This window comes from Eriocheir sinensis, chromosome 44, assembly GCF_024679095.1.
Source record: "Eriocheir sinensis breed Jianghai 21 chromosome 44, ASM2467909v1, whole genome shotgun sequence".
In the NCBI taxonomy this organism is placed as follows: Eukaryota; Metazoa; Arthropoda; class Malacostraca; order Decapoda; family Varunidae; genus Eriocheir; species Eriocheir sinensis.
In genome coordinates, this window is record NC_066552.1 from 6,735,514 (window position 1) to 6,754,123 (window position 18,610).

The following is an 18,610-nucleotide window of genomic DNA, read 5'->3' on the forward strand; positions in this document are numbered from 1 at the left end:
TGCCTCCTTTACTGAAGTCAAACAAAACAAAACAAAACGAAGAGTAAGGGTAGTATATTTTTCTCACTCTTTGCCACAGTATCGGTGAAGAATATTAAGAAGCGCGCTGATATCCGCCTTTTCGTGTCAGAGTCGGTTTGTTTAATGGAGGTGAGACCGAATGTTTTATCCTCTGCTGTGTTGGTGTTGCGCTCATTGCTTGCTGGCTAATTACCGCGCCACTCAGGTGATCTCATTTACCTGTTCACATTAAAGGTTACGAAGTGCCGCTTTAATTGCTGCCATCCCTTGCCGCTCCTGCCCTTCCTTCCTTTCCCCCGCCCTTACTTGCTTGCTTGGTCTCGCCTCGCGCCTGGCTTTCTGGAGTGTCCCCTTCTCTCCCTTTCTCTTTCTTTCATCCTCGCTCTTCCTTGCTTTCCTTCCTTCCTTCCTTCATTCATTCATTTACTCTTTTTTATTTTTTATTTCTTTGTTTCTTAGTTTCTTTGTTTTGTTTTTCTTTTCTTTCTTTCCTTCTCTTTGTTTTTCTCTTTTTTCATTTATTCTTTTTCTTTTTCCTTTTTCATTCTTTTCTTATTTTCATTCTTTTTTTCTCTCTCTCTCTCTCTCTCTCTCTCTCTCTCTCTCTCTCTCTCTCTCTCTCTCTCTCTCTCTCTCCACACATATTTTAGTCTATCTGTACACTTTTTTTCATATTTATTTACTTATTTTTTTCTATTTGGCTTTCTACTTGTTTTAAAAGTAAGAGAAGGGAAGAAAAAAATATGAGGAAGCAGAAGAGGGAAAGGCATTGCTAAAGGAGGAGGAGGAGGAGGAGGAGGATTTCAGGGATTGTGATGGAAAATCGCATGTTTCTTTTATAATATTCCTGAGAATTTACTTGGGAATGACTTTTGAGTTTTTGGGCTTTTCATTCTCTTAAGTAAAATTTACATAAGCCTTCCTGAGTTTTCGAGGGAGGAGAAGAATATTAAGTAAACCATTTCAAGATATAAATAATGTTGGTTGATTAATAATTATATACTTAGGTACAAACTGGTGAAAATATAGGTAGAGATAAGGAGTCATGGAGAACGTCGATGGCTTTTTCCTTTCATTCGACTTTCTTTTCGTTTTCCTGGTGTTTGTGTTTTCATTTATTCTTTACTGTAAAAAAAAAAAATGTAATGGTCATGAAATCTGCACATAACGTTAATAATAGCTGATGATAATGACAGTAATGATGATGCTAATAGTAATGATAAGTGATGTTAATGGCAATAATAAGTGAAAGTGAAAATTAATATTAATACAAAAAATAATAATGATGGATGATATCAATCATCAAAAAATTTAGCTCAGATGGAATTTTAATGTTCTTGCAGCAACGCGAGAGAACGGGAAGAAAGGAAGAGTTTGGCAAAGGAGAGAGAGAGAGAGAGAGAGAGAGAGAGAGAGAGAGAGTGTGTTATGTGCGCCCATTCATCGGGGGAAACAAACAATTTTCGCCCAATATTTAGTCTCTCTCTCTCTCTCTCTCTCTCTCTCTCTCTCTCTCTCTCTCTCTCTCCCCCCCAAGGGTCAGAGTGGTAAAGGTCACGTTTGTTGACAATGAAAATAATTTTAGCCTAACAATATCACGTTCGCTTCAAAGGCCTTTTTTCGCATTTCCTTTTATTTTCTATTTACTTTATTTCATCGGATGCAAGAAATTGATTTGTATCCGCCGAAAAAATATATTCAGGTTCAGCAAACAGGCCTCAAAAAATAAAATAAAACTGGTTATTATTTGTTATACCTTCAAAAGCTTCCCTTGGCTTAGATCAACAGGAAACAGACGCTCACGAGGACAGATTTCAACAACCAATAGGAAGTGAGGACGATAAGTTTAGGCGACCAATCAGTTCTCAGCGATGACGTCACCAAGAAAATGGGTGTAGAAGACCTAATGGCAGATATTATAGTTCCTAGTCGAATATTGTAGCTCTCAATATGCGTGGAATTACTAAGAAAACAGTGGTATGGTATCAGTGCTAAGAAGAATCGCTGGTACATTGTTCTTTTCTGGTATATGAAGACCTAATGGCAGATATTATAGTTCCTAATCGAATATTGTAGCTCTCAATATGCGTGGAATTACTAAGAAAACAGTGGTATGGTATCAGTGCTAAGGGGAATCGCTGGTACATTGTTTTTTTTCTGGTATATGTCTCGAATTTTGATCTGGCTTTACTTAAGAACCTCGGTATGGTAACAATGCTCAAGGGGATCGTTCAGTCATAGATAACCCAAGGGAGTGATGCTGCCTCTACCCTTTGCCTGATGAAGTAACGCAGGAGTTTGTGGAAGTGATGTGACGAGGAGGAGGTGTGTGAGGTATTGTTTGAGAGAGAGAGAGAGAGAGAGAGAGAGAGAGAGAGAGAGAGAGAGAGAGAGAGAGAGAGAGGCTCTGGCTGTCAGATGATTGAAGTGTTTGGAGTGGGTATTGTTTGTTTCCTCCGATGAATGGGCGCACATAACACTCATTCTCTCTCTCTCTCTCTCGACGTCCATAACTAATAAATTGTATGTACCACCTTTACTACTACTACTACTACTACTTCTACTTCTACTACTACTACTACTACTACTACTACTACTACTACTACTACTACTACTACTATAATAATAATAATAATAATTTCTTCCTGTGCTGTTGTTACCTCTCTTCCTTATAATCCACTTCCTCCTTCCTTTCTCCTCCTCCTCCTCCTCCTCCTCCTTTGCAGCACGCCTCTGCAGGTTGTGTGCGCCGCCTGCTGGCTAATGACGTTACTAAGGGGATTGGGGAGATGCGTCCTTATTAGGCGCTTTAATCTTAACCTCGGAGTACATAATGATTAACCCGGGAACCTGCTTCTCGGCTATGTATTTCGTCCCCTCTTACTGCTCTCGTTTTTTCCCCTTTTTTCTTTGGGTTTTTTACTTCTTTTCATCTGTGGTGTAAAGTGTTCGTGTTTCTTTTATGTGTTTTTCCTGTTTCTTGTTGTTGTCCGCTGTTTCTTTTGTTTATGATATCTTTTATTGGGTATTACTGTGGCTCTGTTTCTTTTGGTGTTATTTTTATACGTATTACTCCACTTCCTGCTTCTGCTTCTTGTTGTTCTTCTCCACATGCTCCTCCTAGTCGTCGTCTTCCTCCTCCTCCTCCTCCTCCTCTTTTCCTCCTCAGTATAAACATCGTCAGGAATTATTACTCGAGCACAATCATCCGCCACTGGAATAAACTTCTTGCAAAATTAGTTAATGCGAACACAACATCCTTTTTAAGAATAGCATTGGTAGTCACTTTGTTGCATCAGGAGTGAATAATCTCTATGAATATCCCCGCGTGTACCCATAAGAAGTGCTTTAATATGTTCTGCAGGTCATTGAAGTGCGGGAAGAATTGTTTAAATGGCAAAGCAGGCAGCCTCGTAATAAATATAAGAAGAACATAGGGAAACTGCAAGAGGCCGAGTGACCTACACAGGGCAGCTCCAGAATCCCTCCCACTCCTCACGATGGGTGAGGTGTAGTTTGAGGGGTTACAGGTAGAGGCTTGATCCTCGTTTACCTTCGGTACGGGCGTACGCTCCAGTACCCTGTCTCCTTACTGCACCCACACCTCACTGCCACCTGTCGTCCTCGTCCATGTAGCTATCCAGTCTACTCTTAAAACCAGCTATCGTCCCTGCACTAACTATGTGATTGCTGAGTCTATTCCATTCCCCCACCACCCTATTACTAAACCAATGCTTGCCTATATCCCTCCTAAATCTATACTTTTCTAATTTAAATCCATTACTGCGTGTTCTATCCTGCTGGCTAATTCTCAATACTTTACTTATATCGCCTTTCTTGTAACCCTTGACCCATTTGAATACTTCTATCAGATCTCCCCGCACTCTTCGTTTTTCTAGTGAATGTAAGTTTAGATGTTTCAGCCTATCTTGATATGGGAGGTTCCTGTCGCTAATCCACGCCTTAATCCAATCAATACCTTCCCTCTTATCCCATGAGCCCTGACTTAAGTTGCCTGCTCTTCCATGCTTCTCTGCTTCTCCACTTCACCAACCTCATTTTTTTCCACCTCCTTTACATCATCGTTCTCCTCCTCCCCTCCCTTTCTTTTCTCCTTCCCACCTCATCAGTCTCTTCTTTACACACACACACACACACACACACACACACACACAGAGCACGGTAATTGCAGCTCGCGAAAACAGTAATACCGAGCGAGGAGGAGCCAGGAAGGAGCGTGCGAGAGGCAGGTCGTGAAGGGAGGAAGGATGGAGAGAGAGAGAGAATGAGTGTTGTTCTGGCGCTTCCTTGTGTTGCGTTGTGTTGCCCTTGTGTTACTGGGCCGCGGGATCCTAGAGGGCCATAAAAGAAGCATTAGGAGTGTGTGTTAGTGTGTTGGTGTACATTACGGTGAGTTAAAGTGTGCTAGCGGGGAGACTGAGAGGGAGAGGATGCTGCAGGGCGCCAGAAGTCCGGAGGAGGAGGAGGAGGAGGAGTGAAGGAGTGGGTTGGTGGGTGAAGGAAAGGAGGAGTCTGAAAAAGGGAAGATAATAAGGAAGAAGGTTATGAATGAGTAGAAGAGTTAAGAAAGAAAAACTGTGTGTGTGTGTGTGTGTGTGTGTGTGTGTGTGTGTGTGTGTGTGTGTGTGTGTGTGTGTGTGTGAAGAAAGGTATTTTGGGAGGCTTTTTTATTTGTATTTTGGGTAGTTTTCCATTTTTTTTGTCTAGTTTTCGTCGGTCTAAAGTGAAATGTATCAAAACGCTTTCTATATTTGTTTGCTAAGTCCGTTTTTATATTCCTGTTCCCCCCTCAAAAAAGAAAGAAATATATGTATACACACAAATATGAATGGAAAATATACACACAAATATGGAAGGAATACGTGTTTGGTATTTATCACGAGGTCGTTTTGTATTGTTTTGTTGTTCTGGTGTTTGAATGTTTATTTATTTATAGCTAATGTCTCTTGTTTGATATCGCCCAACACTCCACTTTGAAATAGTTTGTGTGTATCCTTCTAAATGAGAGAGAGAGAGAGAGAGAGAGAGAGAGAGAGAGAGAGAGAGAGAGAGAGAGAGAGAGAGAGAGAGAGATGGTGCAAAGTTACCATACCGTCAATTGCCGTATAACCACGTAAAGGTAAACGAGAGAAAATGGTTCCAGGTGGGACTATAGAGAAAGGGGCAGGAGTAACTAGGTTTGCCTGCGCTCTCTCTCTCTCTCTCTCTCTCTCTCTCTCTCTCTCTCTCTCTCTCTCTCTCTCTTTTCCCTTCCTTTCTTTAATTTCCTTTCCTTTTCTTTTCATTACTCTCCCTTCCTCTTTTCTTCTCCTCTGCAACATCATTCACCTCCTCCTCCTCCTCCTCCTCCTCCTCCTTTTACTACTACTATATTACACCACTTGTGAATGCAACCACCATCCCCCCCTCCCCAACACCACCACCATCGCCACCACCACCACCACCTTCATCATCATCTTCATCACCAGAGTCTCCCAAGTTTACAAGAGGAACCTCAAGCGTGGAATGCGGATATTAACACAAGCAATACGCCAGCGATCTGCAGGAGCCGGATTTCTTTCCCCGAACTTATGATATTTACATACGAGACGAGGTCGAGGCAGCAGACGGAAGGAAAGAGGGAAGGAAGTTGAGGAAGGGAATGGAGAGGAAGATGAAGGACAAAGGCATAAGGAAGATAGGATGAGAAAGGAGCATGCAAAGAGAAGAGAATTAAGGAAGGGAAGAGCGAGAAAGAGGAAGGATGAAGGTATTGGTACGATAAGAGGAGAGAGGAAAAGGCAAAGGCGAGGAGAGAGGAAGAGTGAAAGTATAAGTGAGAATAGGATTAGAGAGAAGGAAGCAGAGGCGAGAAGAAGGAATATAAGTAAAAAGTGAATGAAGCTGAGGAAAGGAAGGAAGAAGGGCAAAGGTATAGATAAAATAGAAGAGAGGAGGAGACAAAAGAGAGGTGAAATAAGATCGAAAAATAAAGCTATATATAGAGACCCTGGAAAAGAGTCCGAATCTGTCTCCCTGCCCGTTCCCTTGCGTCTGTAGATCTGATGGAGGGTTGAATCCCTTGTGGTGAGGAGTGTCAGGGAGGAAGAAGAGAGGGAAGAAGGGATAGGAGTGTCGCTTCATTCCCACGACATTGATACTTGCTTTTACAATTTCTTTTTGCAGTAAAGAACCGGCTCAGGGGCAAAAAAAAGAAAAAAAAAGAAGAAAAAAAAAGAAGCCCGCTATAACAATCACTAACCCAATAAAAAAAAGAGTTAGAAGAGTGGTCAAAAGAGAGGTCAATTTCAGGTGGTGGTATAACTCTCTTCCCTCCTCTATCATGGCTTTCGTCTTTCAGTTTTGGTACGAATATCAATGCTGTTTTTAATTTTCCAGGATGCAACAGGGAAGTGGATATGCGGGTTTATGGTGTGTCCTTGTCCATTTATTACTTTTGGTTCAGTATTTGTGTATCGCGTCTCATTTCCCGTGTTTGTTTTACTCAGGTGTGTGATCATAAGCGAAGAAGGGGAGAGGACGAATGTAAATAAGTATAAATGAAATAATGGCCGGTCTCCTCTTCCCGGTGTTTATTCAGCGATTAGCTTTTGTTTTGTTTTGCTGGCGATTTGTTATCAGTGACTGGTGTGTCGTGCCTGGCGCTCGACGGCTCCACGAAACGGGATCACAGGAAGAATACAATTAGCTTATGCAAACGAGATGAAATAATCCAAATGCGAAGATATAATATTAGAGACAACATATGATGAAAATTAAGGAAATTAACATAAATAAAAGTGGTGAGTAAAAGAGACGAATTTATTTATATGAAAAGCAAACCATGGGGACTAAAAGGAACGTGTCAGTAAACGAAATAGAGAGAGAAAAAAGTTGAAAAAGAGAATGGCATCACGCTTCACAGGCAGTTAACTTAAACGACAGAAATAAAATAAAAATAGCTGATAGATTTTTATTAGACGATATTTAACTCGGAAAACAAACAAAAAAATAAATAAAAAGTAAGCCAAGAGAATGCGTTAAATTTTTTTAGCATCAAAACAAGAATTCGTGGACATTACAAACAAGTGGATAAAACAAAGAATATAAGTTTTATCAATACGAAAATCAAAACAGGATAATACGAAACACAGTCAGAGTGTCCGTCAGAGAGAGAGTAGAATACAACTTTTCTCTTAATTGTTCAAAGCTTTTCTCGAGGGGTCACCCACAAAAACTAACCAGCCGCGACCTTCGTACACTGAGAGAAGCAAAAAATGTACACAAGTTTCCTTTTCAAGTTCCCCTTTCGTAAACTCGTTTTCTTTCATTACGAAGTTAGGAAAGTTTACAGGGTGGAGAGAGAGAGAGAGAGAGAGAGAGAGAGAGAGAGAGAGAGAGAGAGAGAGAGAGAGAGAGGCCTATATTTATTTACAGTGATCTTATTGGTTTTCTTGTTCCCTCCCCTTTCTCTCTCTCTCTCTCTCTCTCTCTCTCTCTCTCTTTCTCTTTCTCTTTCTCTTTCTCTTTCTCTTTCTCTTTTTCTTTTTCTTTCTCTCTTTTTCTCTCTCTATGAACTAACTATTTTTTCCGAGTTAAAGTGAAATAGTGTTATGGGACCTTCTTTTTGTTAGTTGAGGAAGGAGAAAAGTATGGAGGAAAGGGAGAGAAGGAGGGAGAAGAGGAGAGAGGGAAGGGGGTAAATTTAGAAGGAAAGGGAGAGTAGGAAAGCATGGGAAGATAAGTGATTAGAGAATGGGGAGATAAAGTATTGGGCGGAAGGATTGAGAGTAAAGGGAAGGGGAAAGAAGCAGAGTGGGAATGGGTGAATTAATGAAGAAGAGTATGAGGAGGAAAGCATGGGAAGACAGGTGATGAGAGGATGGGAAGATAAAGTAATGGACGGAAGGGTGGGAAGATAAAGGGGAAAGGGGAAGAGGAACGTAAAGGAAGGGAAAGGAAGAAGATAGGGAAGGGGGAAGTTTGGAAGAAGAGGGAGAGGAGGAGAGCATGTGAGAAAGATGATGAGGGAATGGGAAGATAAAGCAATGGACGAAAGGATGGAAAGAAAAGGGGAAGAATAAAGTGGAGAAAGGGAGAGGAAGAAAAGAAGAAAAGAAAGAGGTATTTGTAGGAAAGAAGATACGTAGTGGAAGAGAATAAAACAAGAGAGAAGATTATTATAAAATGGATGTGAAATCTATTCTAATTATGTTCTTAACGTCGTTTTATAATATTCTCTTATGTAATTTCTCAGTATTAATTTTTATCTTACGTTCTTTGTTTCTAGTCTTTTACATTTTGACTTTTCATATACCGTACAGATTTCACTTCCTGCTTTAATATTCTCTCTCTCTCTCTCTCTCTCTCTCTCTCTCTCTCTCTCTCTCTCTCTCTCTCTCTCTCTCTCTCTCTCTCTCTCTCTCTCTCTCTCTCTCTCTCTCTCTCTCTCTCTCCCAATCTTTATTTTTTCCTTTTTTTCTTTTTTCCTTCTTTCATTTCGTTCTTTTTTTGTTCTTCCTTACATTTTTAAATTTATTCCTTTCTCTCTCTCTCTCTCTCTCTCTCTCTCTCTCTCTCTCTCTCTCTCTCTCTCTCTCTCTCTCTCTCTCTCTCTCTCTCTCTCTCTCTCTCTCTCTCTCTCTCTCTCTCTCTCTCTTACTCTTCATAATTACTAATACCTTCCCTTCTTACCTTCCTTCGTTCCTACCTCATTTGCTGTCCTCCTCGCTTCCTTCCTCCTTTGCTCCCTTCCTTCCTTCCTCCGTCTCCGCCTTCCCTGTCCGGCACACCTGTCTCAAGGGTTAATTAATTTCACCTGAAGACTATATTAGTTTCCTCAATTAGCAGGTGCGCAGGTGCTTGTGTACGCTTATGACCTCCTGTGTGTGTGTGTGTGTGTGTGTGTGTGTGTGTGTGCGTGTGTGTGTGTGAGAGGTAGGTATACAAAGAAACACTATTCTAAAACCATTTATTTTATTGGACACAAGAAACGATGCTTTTACTAAATATGGTGAATGTGTGTGTATGAATATTTATTGATGTATTTATTTATATTTTTTTACATAAACTATAGATATATACTCTTGTTTTCTCTTTTGCTTTTTCTCTCTTTGGCGGCGGAAGCGAGCGGCGTCTTTTTCGAGTACAAACAGCCAGTGAAACATTCAGTGATAAACATTTACACGAAGCAAACATGGCGGGTGATGGAAAGAAAAGAGAGAAAAAAAGTATAACGGAAAAAAACGGATAAATAAAAATGGAAATGGTGTTTTTTTTTTATATATATTTACAAGTGTTGATTGGATTCTCCGTCTGTTGTTTTGACGTCTGTGTTGTTTGTTTGTTTCGCGCGTGTGTTTGGCGTGTGACTATTTTTTTTTTTTTGCTTTTAATCCACTTTATTGACCTTTTTTTGTCGTTTTAACGCTTTTTTTCGGGGATTTCCTTCATTCTTCCGTGCTTCATTAACCTTTATTTACTCCTTTTATTTATTGTACTTTTTCCCCAGTCTCGTCTCCGTGTTTCATTAATGTGTTTTTATCGGTTCTCGTGTCTTCTTTTATTCCCCATCCGTTTCGTGTTTCGTTTGTGTTTTTATTTTTGTGCTTTGCGTATTATCATTTTGGTCCACCTGTTTCGATCTGTGCTAATTTATGTTCGGTGAATGTGTGTGTGTGTGTGTGTGTGTGTGTGTGTGTGTGTGTGTGTGTGTGTGTGTGTGAAATTTCAGCTTTTTTTTTTGGTTATTTTACCAGTAATTTTGTATCAGAGAGAGAGAGAGAGAGAGAGAGAGAGAGAGAGAGAGAGAGAGAGAGAGAGAGAGAGAGAGAGAGACCAACAACAGAATAGCAGGCTTCCTTTGGACCAGAGTGTATTGCTCCCAAACCTGCCTTCTCTATCTCCTCCTCCCTTTCTTCCCTCCCTCCTCCTCCATTCCTCCTCTCTACCCCTCCTCCCATCCTCCCCTCGCCTCCTCCTTCATTCCCTCCCTTCCCTCCCTCCTTTCCTCCAATTAACACCTAACCCTCAAGAAGGATGGAGTGACGCTGGGAGGAATATCAGAAATGGTGGCGGAGATTGGAGGAGGAGGATAAAGGGAATAAGGAGGAGGAGGAAGAAGCAAAGGAAGAAGAAGAAGAGGAGGAGGAGGAGGAGGAGGAGGAGGAATAAAGAGGAGTGTTGGTGATGGTGAGCTCAAGCGCGAGGAATCGTTTGTGGAGATAACTGTTTGGAGAGAGAGAGAGAGAGAGTATACTTGAGATAGGTATTAAATCAGCTCTTCTTTTTGTTTCTTTCCTTCCTGATGTAGGTAAGGAGGAGGAGGAGGAGAAATAAGAATAAAGGAAGAGAAGAAAAAATATGAATGATTGAAAAAGAAAAGGACACGAAAGATGATGATGAGGAGGAAGAGAATACGAAGAACCGGAAAGATGAAGAAAACCAGTCATATGATTCAGTCGAAAGAAGAGGCGAAGTCAGAGGAGGCGGAAGACGAAAAGAGGAGCCGAGAATGAAAGACATCAAGAAACATTAGAAGTCGAGGCTTTGGAATACACGACGGAGGAACTGAAGGCGAAGCTCTGGTAGTGTCGGCGGTGGTGGTGGTTGTTGTGGTGATGGTGATGATGATGGTGTTGTTGTTAGCGGGGCATCGACGTGGTGGAGGGCCATCATCTGAGGGTCAGGCTGATGAGTGCCAGGGCCAAGGGGAGGGCCACACACCCCTCCCCGCCGCCCCCCCTCACCGCTGCGTCGTGGTGCATGGCTCGTGGCTCCTCGTCTGTCCGGGAGAGAGAGAGAGAGAGAGAGAGAGAGAGATTAATGGTCTTCATTATTTCTTATTTCTAGTTTGGGCAATTAAGACAGTTACTCCTACACACCTCCGAGATGGCGAGGTGCGCGCCCACACACACACACACACACACACACACACACACACACACACACACACACACACACACACGTTTTTTCCTGATAGCTTTATTTCATCTGTGTATTTTATGACATGTTTGATTTTCTCGGTTGCTCTCGTTTTGCGCATATTTCTCTTCACCTGACTTTCCTTTAAATATTTCTTTCATATTCATTTTTCTACCTATTCACCTTTTTTCAGATGCAAAGACCCATTAGTGTTTTCATACAGCTTTATCACGCACTCTTTTCTTATTCTCTTTCTCCGCTTAGGTACTTTCTCACTTCTCCCTTCATTCACACCCTCTCTTGTTCTATTAATTATTCTTCGTTGTTTTTATACAGATTTATCACCCACTGCTTCGTTATTCTCTTTCGCTGCTCATGTACTTCTTCTTTATCCCTTCATTCACTCGCTTTCTTCTTCTTTTAATTATTCCTCTTTGTTTTTATACAGATTTATCAACCACTGCTTCGTTATTCTCTTTCGCTGCTCATGTACTTCTTCTTTCTCCCTTCATTCACTCGCTTTCTTCTTCTTTTGATTATTCATCTTTGTTTTTTATACGGATTTATCACTCGCTGTTTCGTTATTCTCTTTCTCTCACTTTTTTATTATTCTCTTTCTCCACACATGTACTTGTTCCCTTCAATCACTCTCTTTCTTGTTCTTTTAATTATCCATCATTGTTTTCGGCAGGAGGGGAAGGCGTGCGTAATATTTTGAGCTCTCGCGGTGAAAGGAACCAGTACCTCGTCTATGCATATATCTTTGGCGCGCTGATAACGGGTTGCATATGTATGAACAACACCTGCGTAATGTTAGTGTGTGTGCGTGTGTGTGTGCGTGTGTGCGTGTGTGTGTGTGTGTGTGTGTGTGTGTGTTAATTAATTCTGACGCATGTTGATAAATGTTTCCTTGATGAATATCAAGAGTGAGCAACTGGACGAGGAGGAGGAGGAGGAGGAGGAGGAGGAAACATGGAAACATGGACTAGCAGGCAGCAGAAAGCCTGTTGGCTCATTACTAGGCTGCCTGCGTTCAGTGATTTAATCAATCCGTTTGCCATGGGAGTGGCTTGCTGGGAAGGATTAAAGCACTTGTGTATCTGTCTACTCTTGGATACGTTCAGTTCACTCCCGTTGCAGCAAAGTGGCGATCAATGCGTTTCTTGAAGGAGTTGATGGTCTCTGCGCTAACCACTTCTGCAGGAAGGCTGTTCCAGTGGCGAACCACTCTATTCGAGAAATAACTCCTGCCGATGTCGGTATTGCATCGCTTTGCTTGAATTGTTTTTCCGTTGTTTCTTGTTCTCAGGCTAGTTCGTAGTGTGAAAAGTTTGGAGTGATCAACGTTGCTGAGCTTGTTCAGGTACTTAAAGACTTGTATCATGTCTCCCCGCAGTCGTCTCTTTTCCAACGTGAAGAGGTTGAGTCGCTCGAGTCGCTCTTCATAGGGCTTCGTCCTCAGTGATGGTATCATCTTCGTGGCGCGGCGCTGTACTCTCTCAAGTAATTCAATGTCTCTCCTGTTATTTGGAGACCAGAATTGCACGGCGTATTCCAGGTGGGGCCCTACCAGCGAATTATACAAGGATAACATAACTCCCGGCGTCTTGTATTCGAAGTTCCTCGATATGAACCCAAGGATTGTATTGGCTTTCTTACAGGCGGACTTGCAATGGGCTTTCTTACAGGCGGACTTGCAGTGTTTTGTTTATTTCAAGTCACTGCTGATGGTGACCCCGAGGTCTCTTTCCTCTTGCACAACATGTAGTGGTTCGCCACCCATGTGGTATGTGTGGTTGCTGTTTTTGGATCCGATATGCATTACTTTACATTTGGTAGTGTTGAAGGACATCTGCCATTTTTCCGACCACCGAGTGATCTGGTTCAGGTCTCTCTGGATAATTTCGCAGTCTGCCGTCGTGAGGGCCTTCCCACCCACCTTTGTGTCGTCGGCAAATTTTGAAAGATTGGATTTTAATCCTAGTTCTAGGTCGTTGATAAATATGATGAAGAGTATGGGTCCCAGCACTGACCCCTGTGGCACTCCACTTGTGACCGCGAGCCACTCGGAGGCCTGTCCGTTGAGTACAGCTCGTTGTTTTCTTCCAGTGAGCCAGTCTTTGATCCTCGCTGCCAGATTGTCGCCTAACCCCGCCGACTTGTTTCTTGAGGAGTCTTTCGTGTGGCACTTTGTCAAAGTCTTTTTGAAAGTCTAGATATATAACATCACTTGGGATATGATTATCCCAGTTTTCATAGATACCTTGGAAGAAGTCCAGTAAGTCCTGAAACCGTGCTGAGCATCGGAAATGATGATGTTGTCTTCAAGGAACCTAACGAGTTTGTCTCTGATGATGATCTCTAGGATTTTTCCCCGCCACTGAGGTCAAGCTGATTGGTCTGTAGTTTAGGGCCACGCTTTTGTCTCCCTTTTTGAAAATCGGTGTTACGTTCGCTTATTTCCAGTCTTTCGGGACTTTGTTTTGCTGTAGTGACAGATTGTAGATAGCGGTGAGGAGGAGGAGGAGGAGGAGGTGCACGAATATGAGAAGGAGGAGGATAAGGAGAAAGAGAATTAAAATGGAGAGAATGAAGAGAAGGAAACGGAGGAGGACGAAGAAGAGGAGGAGGGTGAGAGAGAAAAAGAGGAACAGATCGAAAAAGTAAAAAAAATGAGAAAAGGAAAGAAAGAAGAAAGAGGATGAGGAAGAAGAAGAGGAGGAGGAAGATGATAGTATAGTTTAGAAGAATAGGTTACTTAAATATGTTCTCAGTAACGGAACAGAATCCAACCTTTTCATTTATTCCCTAACGCATATTCTAACCAGGTATTTAAGAGGATGGGAGGAGATGGCCTCATTGTAGGATTTTAGGTGTATTAGGATAGAGTTAAACATTCTCTCTCTCTCTCTCTCTCTCTCTCTCTCTCTCTCTCTCTCTCTCTCTCTCTCTCTCTCTCGTACACAGGTGAGTTTCGGCTCACAAGTGTTAGAGAGGCGGTACAGGTGTTAAGTTCGCGCGGCCCAGCGGAGCGAACGGCCTAACTTCACCAAAACTTGACAGGGCTTAGTTGGTATCACTGTGTGTGTGTGTGTGTGTGTGTGTGTGTGTGTGTGTGTGTGTGTGTGTGAGTGTGTGTGTGTGTGTGTGTAAATGAGTGAAGGCTAGGGTAGTTGTGAGTGATTGATAGTAACTGATAGAGATTGATAGTGAGATTAATAGTGACATAGTGATTGATAGTAACTGATAGTGAGATTGAATGTGAGATTGATAGTGAGATTGATAGTGAGATTAATAGTGAGATTAATAGTGAGATTAATAGTGACATAGTGATTGATAGTAACTGATAGTGAGATTGATAGTGAGATTAATAGTGACATAGTGATTGATAGTAACTGATAGTGAGATTGATAGTGAGACTGATAGTGAGATTGATTGCGAAAATGAGATAGTGATATTGAGATAGTGATATTGAGATAGTGATATTGAGATAGTGATATTGAGATAGAGATATTGAGATAGAGAGAGAGAGAGAGAGAGAGAGAGTTAGTCTGTTAAAGCGGCGCCCTGGTCGTCCTCTTTAACAAGGGACACTTTCTCTCGGCTCGTTGGAAAACCTTTTACTGGAGGGACGTTTATGGGCTGCCGAGAAGGATTAGCTTATAAGAGAGTTTTACCCGCTTTACTGATACCTCACAAACTGATCTTTTTGCCCTTTATTATTAGCATTTTTTTGTTGTTTATTTTGACTGTTTTCGGTGTTGTTTTATTTGTGTTATTTTTGTTGTCATTATTTTTAATCTAGTTTGGTGTCGTATTTATCATCAGTTTGTTTCTCCTTGATCATGTTTTTGTTCTTCCTCTGATTCGTATTCATGTTTTTGTTAATTTTGTTTTTCCTCTCATTCGAATTCATGTTCTTATTCGCGATCATGTTCTATTTCCTTTTTGTTTTTTGCTCTTTAATCTGTTATGGTAATCGTAGCCTTTACATTGCCATAGTTATTGTACTAATCTTTTCTGCCATCTCCACCACCTGCGTCACCGCCATCACCATCACATCCCCCCACCACCACACTCACCACCACCACCACCACCATCACCATCACCAGTAACAACAGCATCAACATTTCCAATAACAATTAGCCCAGTTTCCCCTGCTCACTCGTGTCCCCGCATCTTGTTTTGGGTCAGCAGTAGTCGCGTTTAGGTGATCAGATCCAATCGTCTTTGTGTCGCATTGGATCCTCTTACGAATAGGATCTGATACTCTATGCCACTCCGGTCCGCCACATAATTATATAAACGGAGATGCACTGCCACTAAATTAACGCGCCTTGATTCAATAATTAGAGAGGATGTGATAGCTAAATTGCGCTGAATAAATGTCACTGTTGAAAGATTTATGATGATGGTATTCGTTTCTAATTTAAATGATCTGACAGTAATTAATCATTTTGTAGTGGATTTATTTTTTTACGACCTGTGTGTGTGTGTGTGTGTGTGTGTGTGTGTAGTCCCTTTTATAATGCAGAATTCGATCGCCACATAAATGAAAGAATTATTTTGTTATATTCTGAATCCACGAAAATGAAACCATGTGAACTAATACTGTTTTGCTCTCTCTCTCTCTCTCTCTCTCTCTCTCTCTCTCTCTCTCTCTCTCTCTCTCTCTCTCTCTCGCTCTCGCTCTCGCTCTCTCTCTCTCTCTCCTAGCTATTCTCACTTTCATCTCTTCATTAATTCTTTTCAGTTCACCTTAATAACATTTTCCCATTCATCAACTTTCTTTGTGGTTCCCTTCAGATTCTAATTTAGTTTCTGTCGCTCGCCGGTAACCATTTCTCTTCTTTTTCTCGCCTCCTTGCCTCTTTTTCCCATTCCTCTTTACTCTCTTTTCCTGGTTCGTCTTCATGCATTCCTTTTCCTTCCAACATTCTCGCCTTTCTTCTTCCTTTCCTCTAGTGTATATTTTTTCACCCTTGTATTCTTCCTTCTTTATTTTTTTGTTTCTTTTTCTTGTGTCTGCATTCTCCTTTTCTTTCCCGTTATTTCATTTAACAACTTCCTTAATTTCTTGTTTTTTTTTTCCTTTCAAGTATTCAGTTCACTCTCCTGCTCCTCTCTTTTCTATCATCTTTATTTTCCTGTCTTTGTCCATGTTTCCTTCTGTCCACTGTCTTTTCTTCCCTCAACTACCTCTTCCTTCCCTTATTATATTCTTCTCTTAAATCCTCTCTCCTTTCTTTCTCTCCGTTTCTCCTCTCCGTCTTTTCTTCCTTTTTTATCTTCGTGCTTCCTTCCTCCCTATCTTTTCGTTCCTCTTTCTTTATCCCCTGCTTGCCTCCTTTCCTCCATCTCGCCTCTACTTGCTTTCTCCTATTCCCTATTTCACATTCTAAGATTTTTCTCTATACTATTACCATCTTTCTTTCCATACTAACTTCAAGTCCTTCCGGAGATTCCTTTTGCTCTCTCTTTCCCTGCAACCTTTTTTCTTGTCTTTCCCTTTCTTGTCCATACGTTTCCATTCTCTCCTTTTCTTCTTGTATCTTCTTTTTTCCATTCATCTCTTTGTTCATCGCTCCCTCCATCCTAACTTAATTCTTTTCTTTCATTCCTTTTTATCTTCACCTTCCTTCCAACCCCACCATCCCATCTCTTCACTTCCCTTACTCAATCGTCTCTTCCATTCCTCCTCACCTGTTCTCTATCCTCATTATCTATTCCGATTATCTATTAATATTATCTTCCTGTTGGCCATCGTTTCCATTCCTCCCTTAATCACGTAGTCTCATTCCTCCCTCCTTCCCTTCAATCCCAGCGTTCCTCCCACTCTACCTTAATCACGCCCTTTCATTCTTCTCTCCCTCCCCCCTTCAGTCTCACCCTCTCTCCCTCCCTTCTCCCTCCCCCCTCACGCCTTCTCTTGGGCCGTTGGACGCGGGTTCATTACTGGGCGTCACAGGAGGGAGACACCTGCGCCTCACCTGGACTCCCTCGTTAATTACCTCACCTGAGAGAGAGAGAGAGAGAGAGAGGGAGAGGGAGAGTATGTATATTGTGTTCCGCCTTTCATGTTTTCATCGCCCTCGTTGTCATCGTCCTCGTCATCATTGTGTTTGTAAAGTTTCGGTTTATTATTGTTTTTGAAGAGACTTTAAGGTCGTAAAAATGTGGAGAGATGAAGAGGAGCTGGAGGAGGAGGAGATGTTATTCAAGAAGGAGGGGGACGAGAAGGAAGAGGATAAAGATAAAGAGAGCTGTGAGAGAAAAGTTGCGAGAGGAGGAGGAGGAGGAGGAGGAGGAGGAGATCCACTACCAGAGGAAAGACATAAAACCTTCTCATGAGCCTGAAATATCCGCAAATTGAATTAGTCTCCTTGAATGATGACAAGAGGAGGAGGAGGAGGAGGAGGAGGGGGAGGAGAAGGAGTAGGAGTAGGAGTAGGAGAAGGAGAAAGAGAAGGAGAAAGTGGAGGAGGAGGAGGAGGAGGAGGAGGAGGAGGAGGAGAAGGAGGAGGAGGAGAAGAAGAGGAAAAACAAAATTATCCTTACATTCATCACTTACAGAATCGGACACTTTTAAAATCGCATATCTGCTCTTCTATTTTTCATATTTACTCACTTTATTTAACCACAAACCTTATCTCTACTCTTTGATAATTTTTCTTTGTGTTTAGTAAATGGCAATGATTCTTTTTCATTTCCTTATTGGGGCAGTATGTATCCCCTTTTGTCTGTTTTCTTTACTAAAAATAAAGTAAAAACGTCTACAATATTTGACCTTCAGCTTCCCATTCTCCTTTCACTCCACTAATAAAACGCACCTTTCAGTATCTCGTTTTCTATCGGGGTCGGCGTGGGAACCTTTTAAGGGGGACGCATCCAGGCTTAGAGTCAAGGCTGAGTATTACTAGGCTCGGAGTGGCGTGCTCGGCGGGCGGGCGGGCAGCGGTGCAATGACGGGTAAATGTTTTGGGTGCGGGCAAACGTTTCCTGCTTAAATTAAAGTGTTTCCTGCTTGTGTTTAATTGATTTGCGCGTGATGAACGCTGGCGAAGTATGGCTGTGATGTTAGCTGTGGTATGGTGGTGATGTAGTAGTAGTAGTAGTAGTAGTAGTAGTAGTAATGGCAACAGTAGTAGTGAAAGAGGAGGAGATGAAAGAGAAGAGTAAGAGTGGAAGACGAGTAGGCTATGCACGAAACAGTAACAGTAGAAGTAGCAGTTGCATTCGTTTACGTTGACGACTTGCTCTAAACTTATATGAAAAAAACTTCCACCACAATCATCACCACTGTTACCATAATCATCACCACCACCACCCACCATAATTATCCGCGCGAGGGAGGTGGAGGTAAATGCTTCTAATTACCACGTTTTTACTGTTGCCCTTTTCGTCGCCGCTAAGTGGTCAATTCCGTCGCGAGTTTAGCTGTTGAAGGAAAACAAAACCCCTCGGCTTGTTTATTGTTCCGCGCCGCCGCCAGCATTATCTACCATCGGGTCTGGTTTACGGACTGCGATAAGCATTTTTTTTTATCAGTGCCTGCGTGAGGAGAATAAATAAGTACGCGAGGAATACAGAAATAGGAAAATAGGGAGCCGTCCGTGTCCTGGCAAATACAGAAAACGAGAGTCGTGATTTAAAGGCTCCGTGTCAA

The 18,610-nt window shown here is 41.9% G+C and overlaps 1 protein-coding gene across 1 annotated transcript in view; it reads right to left on the reverse strand.

Annotated features, from left to right (window-relative positions):
* Positions 1-9,395: 9,395 nt before the first annotated feature.
* The window catches only part of LOC126980628 (hemicentin-1-like), a 163,710-nt gene continuing 154,495 nt past the window's right edge, over positions 9,396-18,610 (reverse strand). The window contains exon 7 of the mRNA XM_050830731.1: positions 9,396-10,804. Within this exon, the coding sequence (XP_050686688.1) occupies positions 10,695-10,804 (110 nt within the window). The 3' untranslated portion in view covers positions 9,396-10,694. The remainder of the gene's footprint in view (positions 10,805-18,610) is intronic.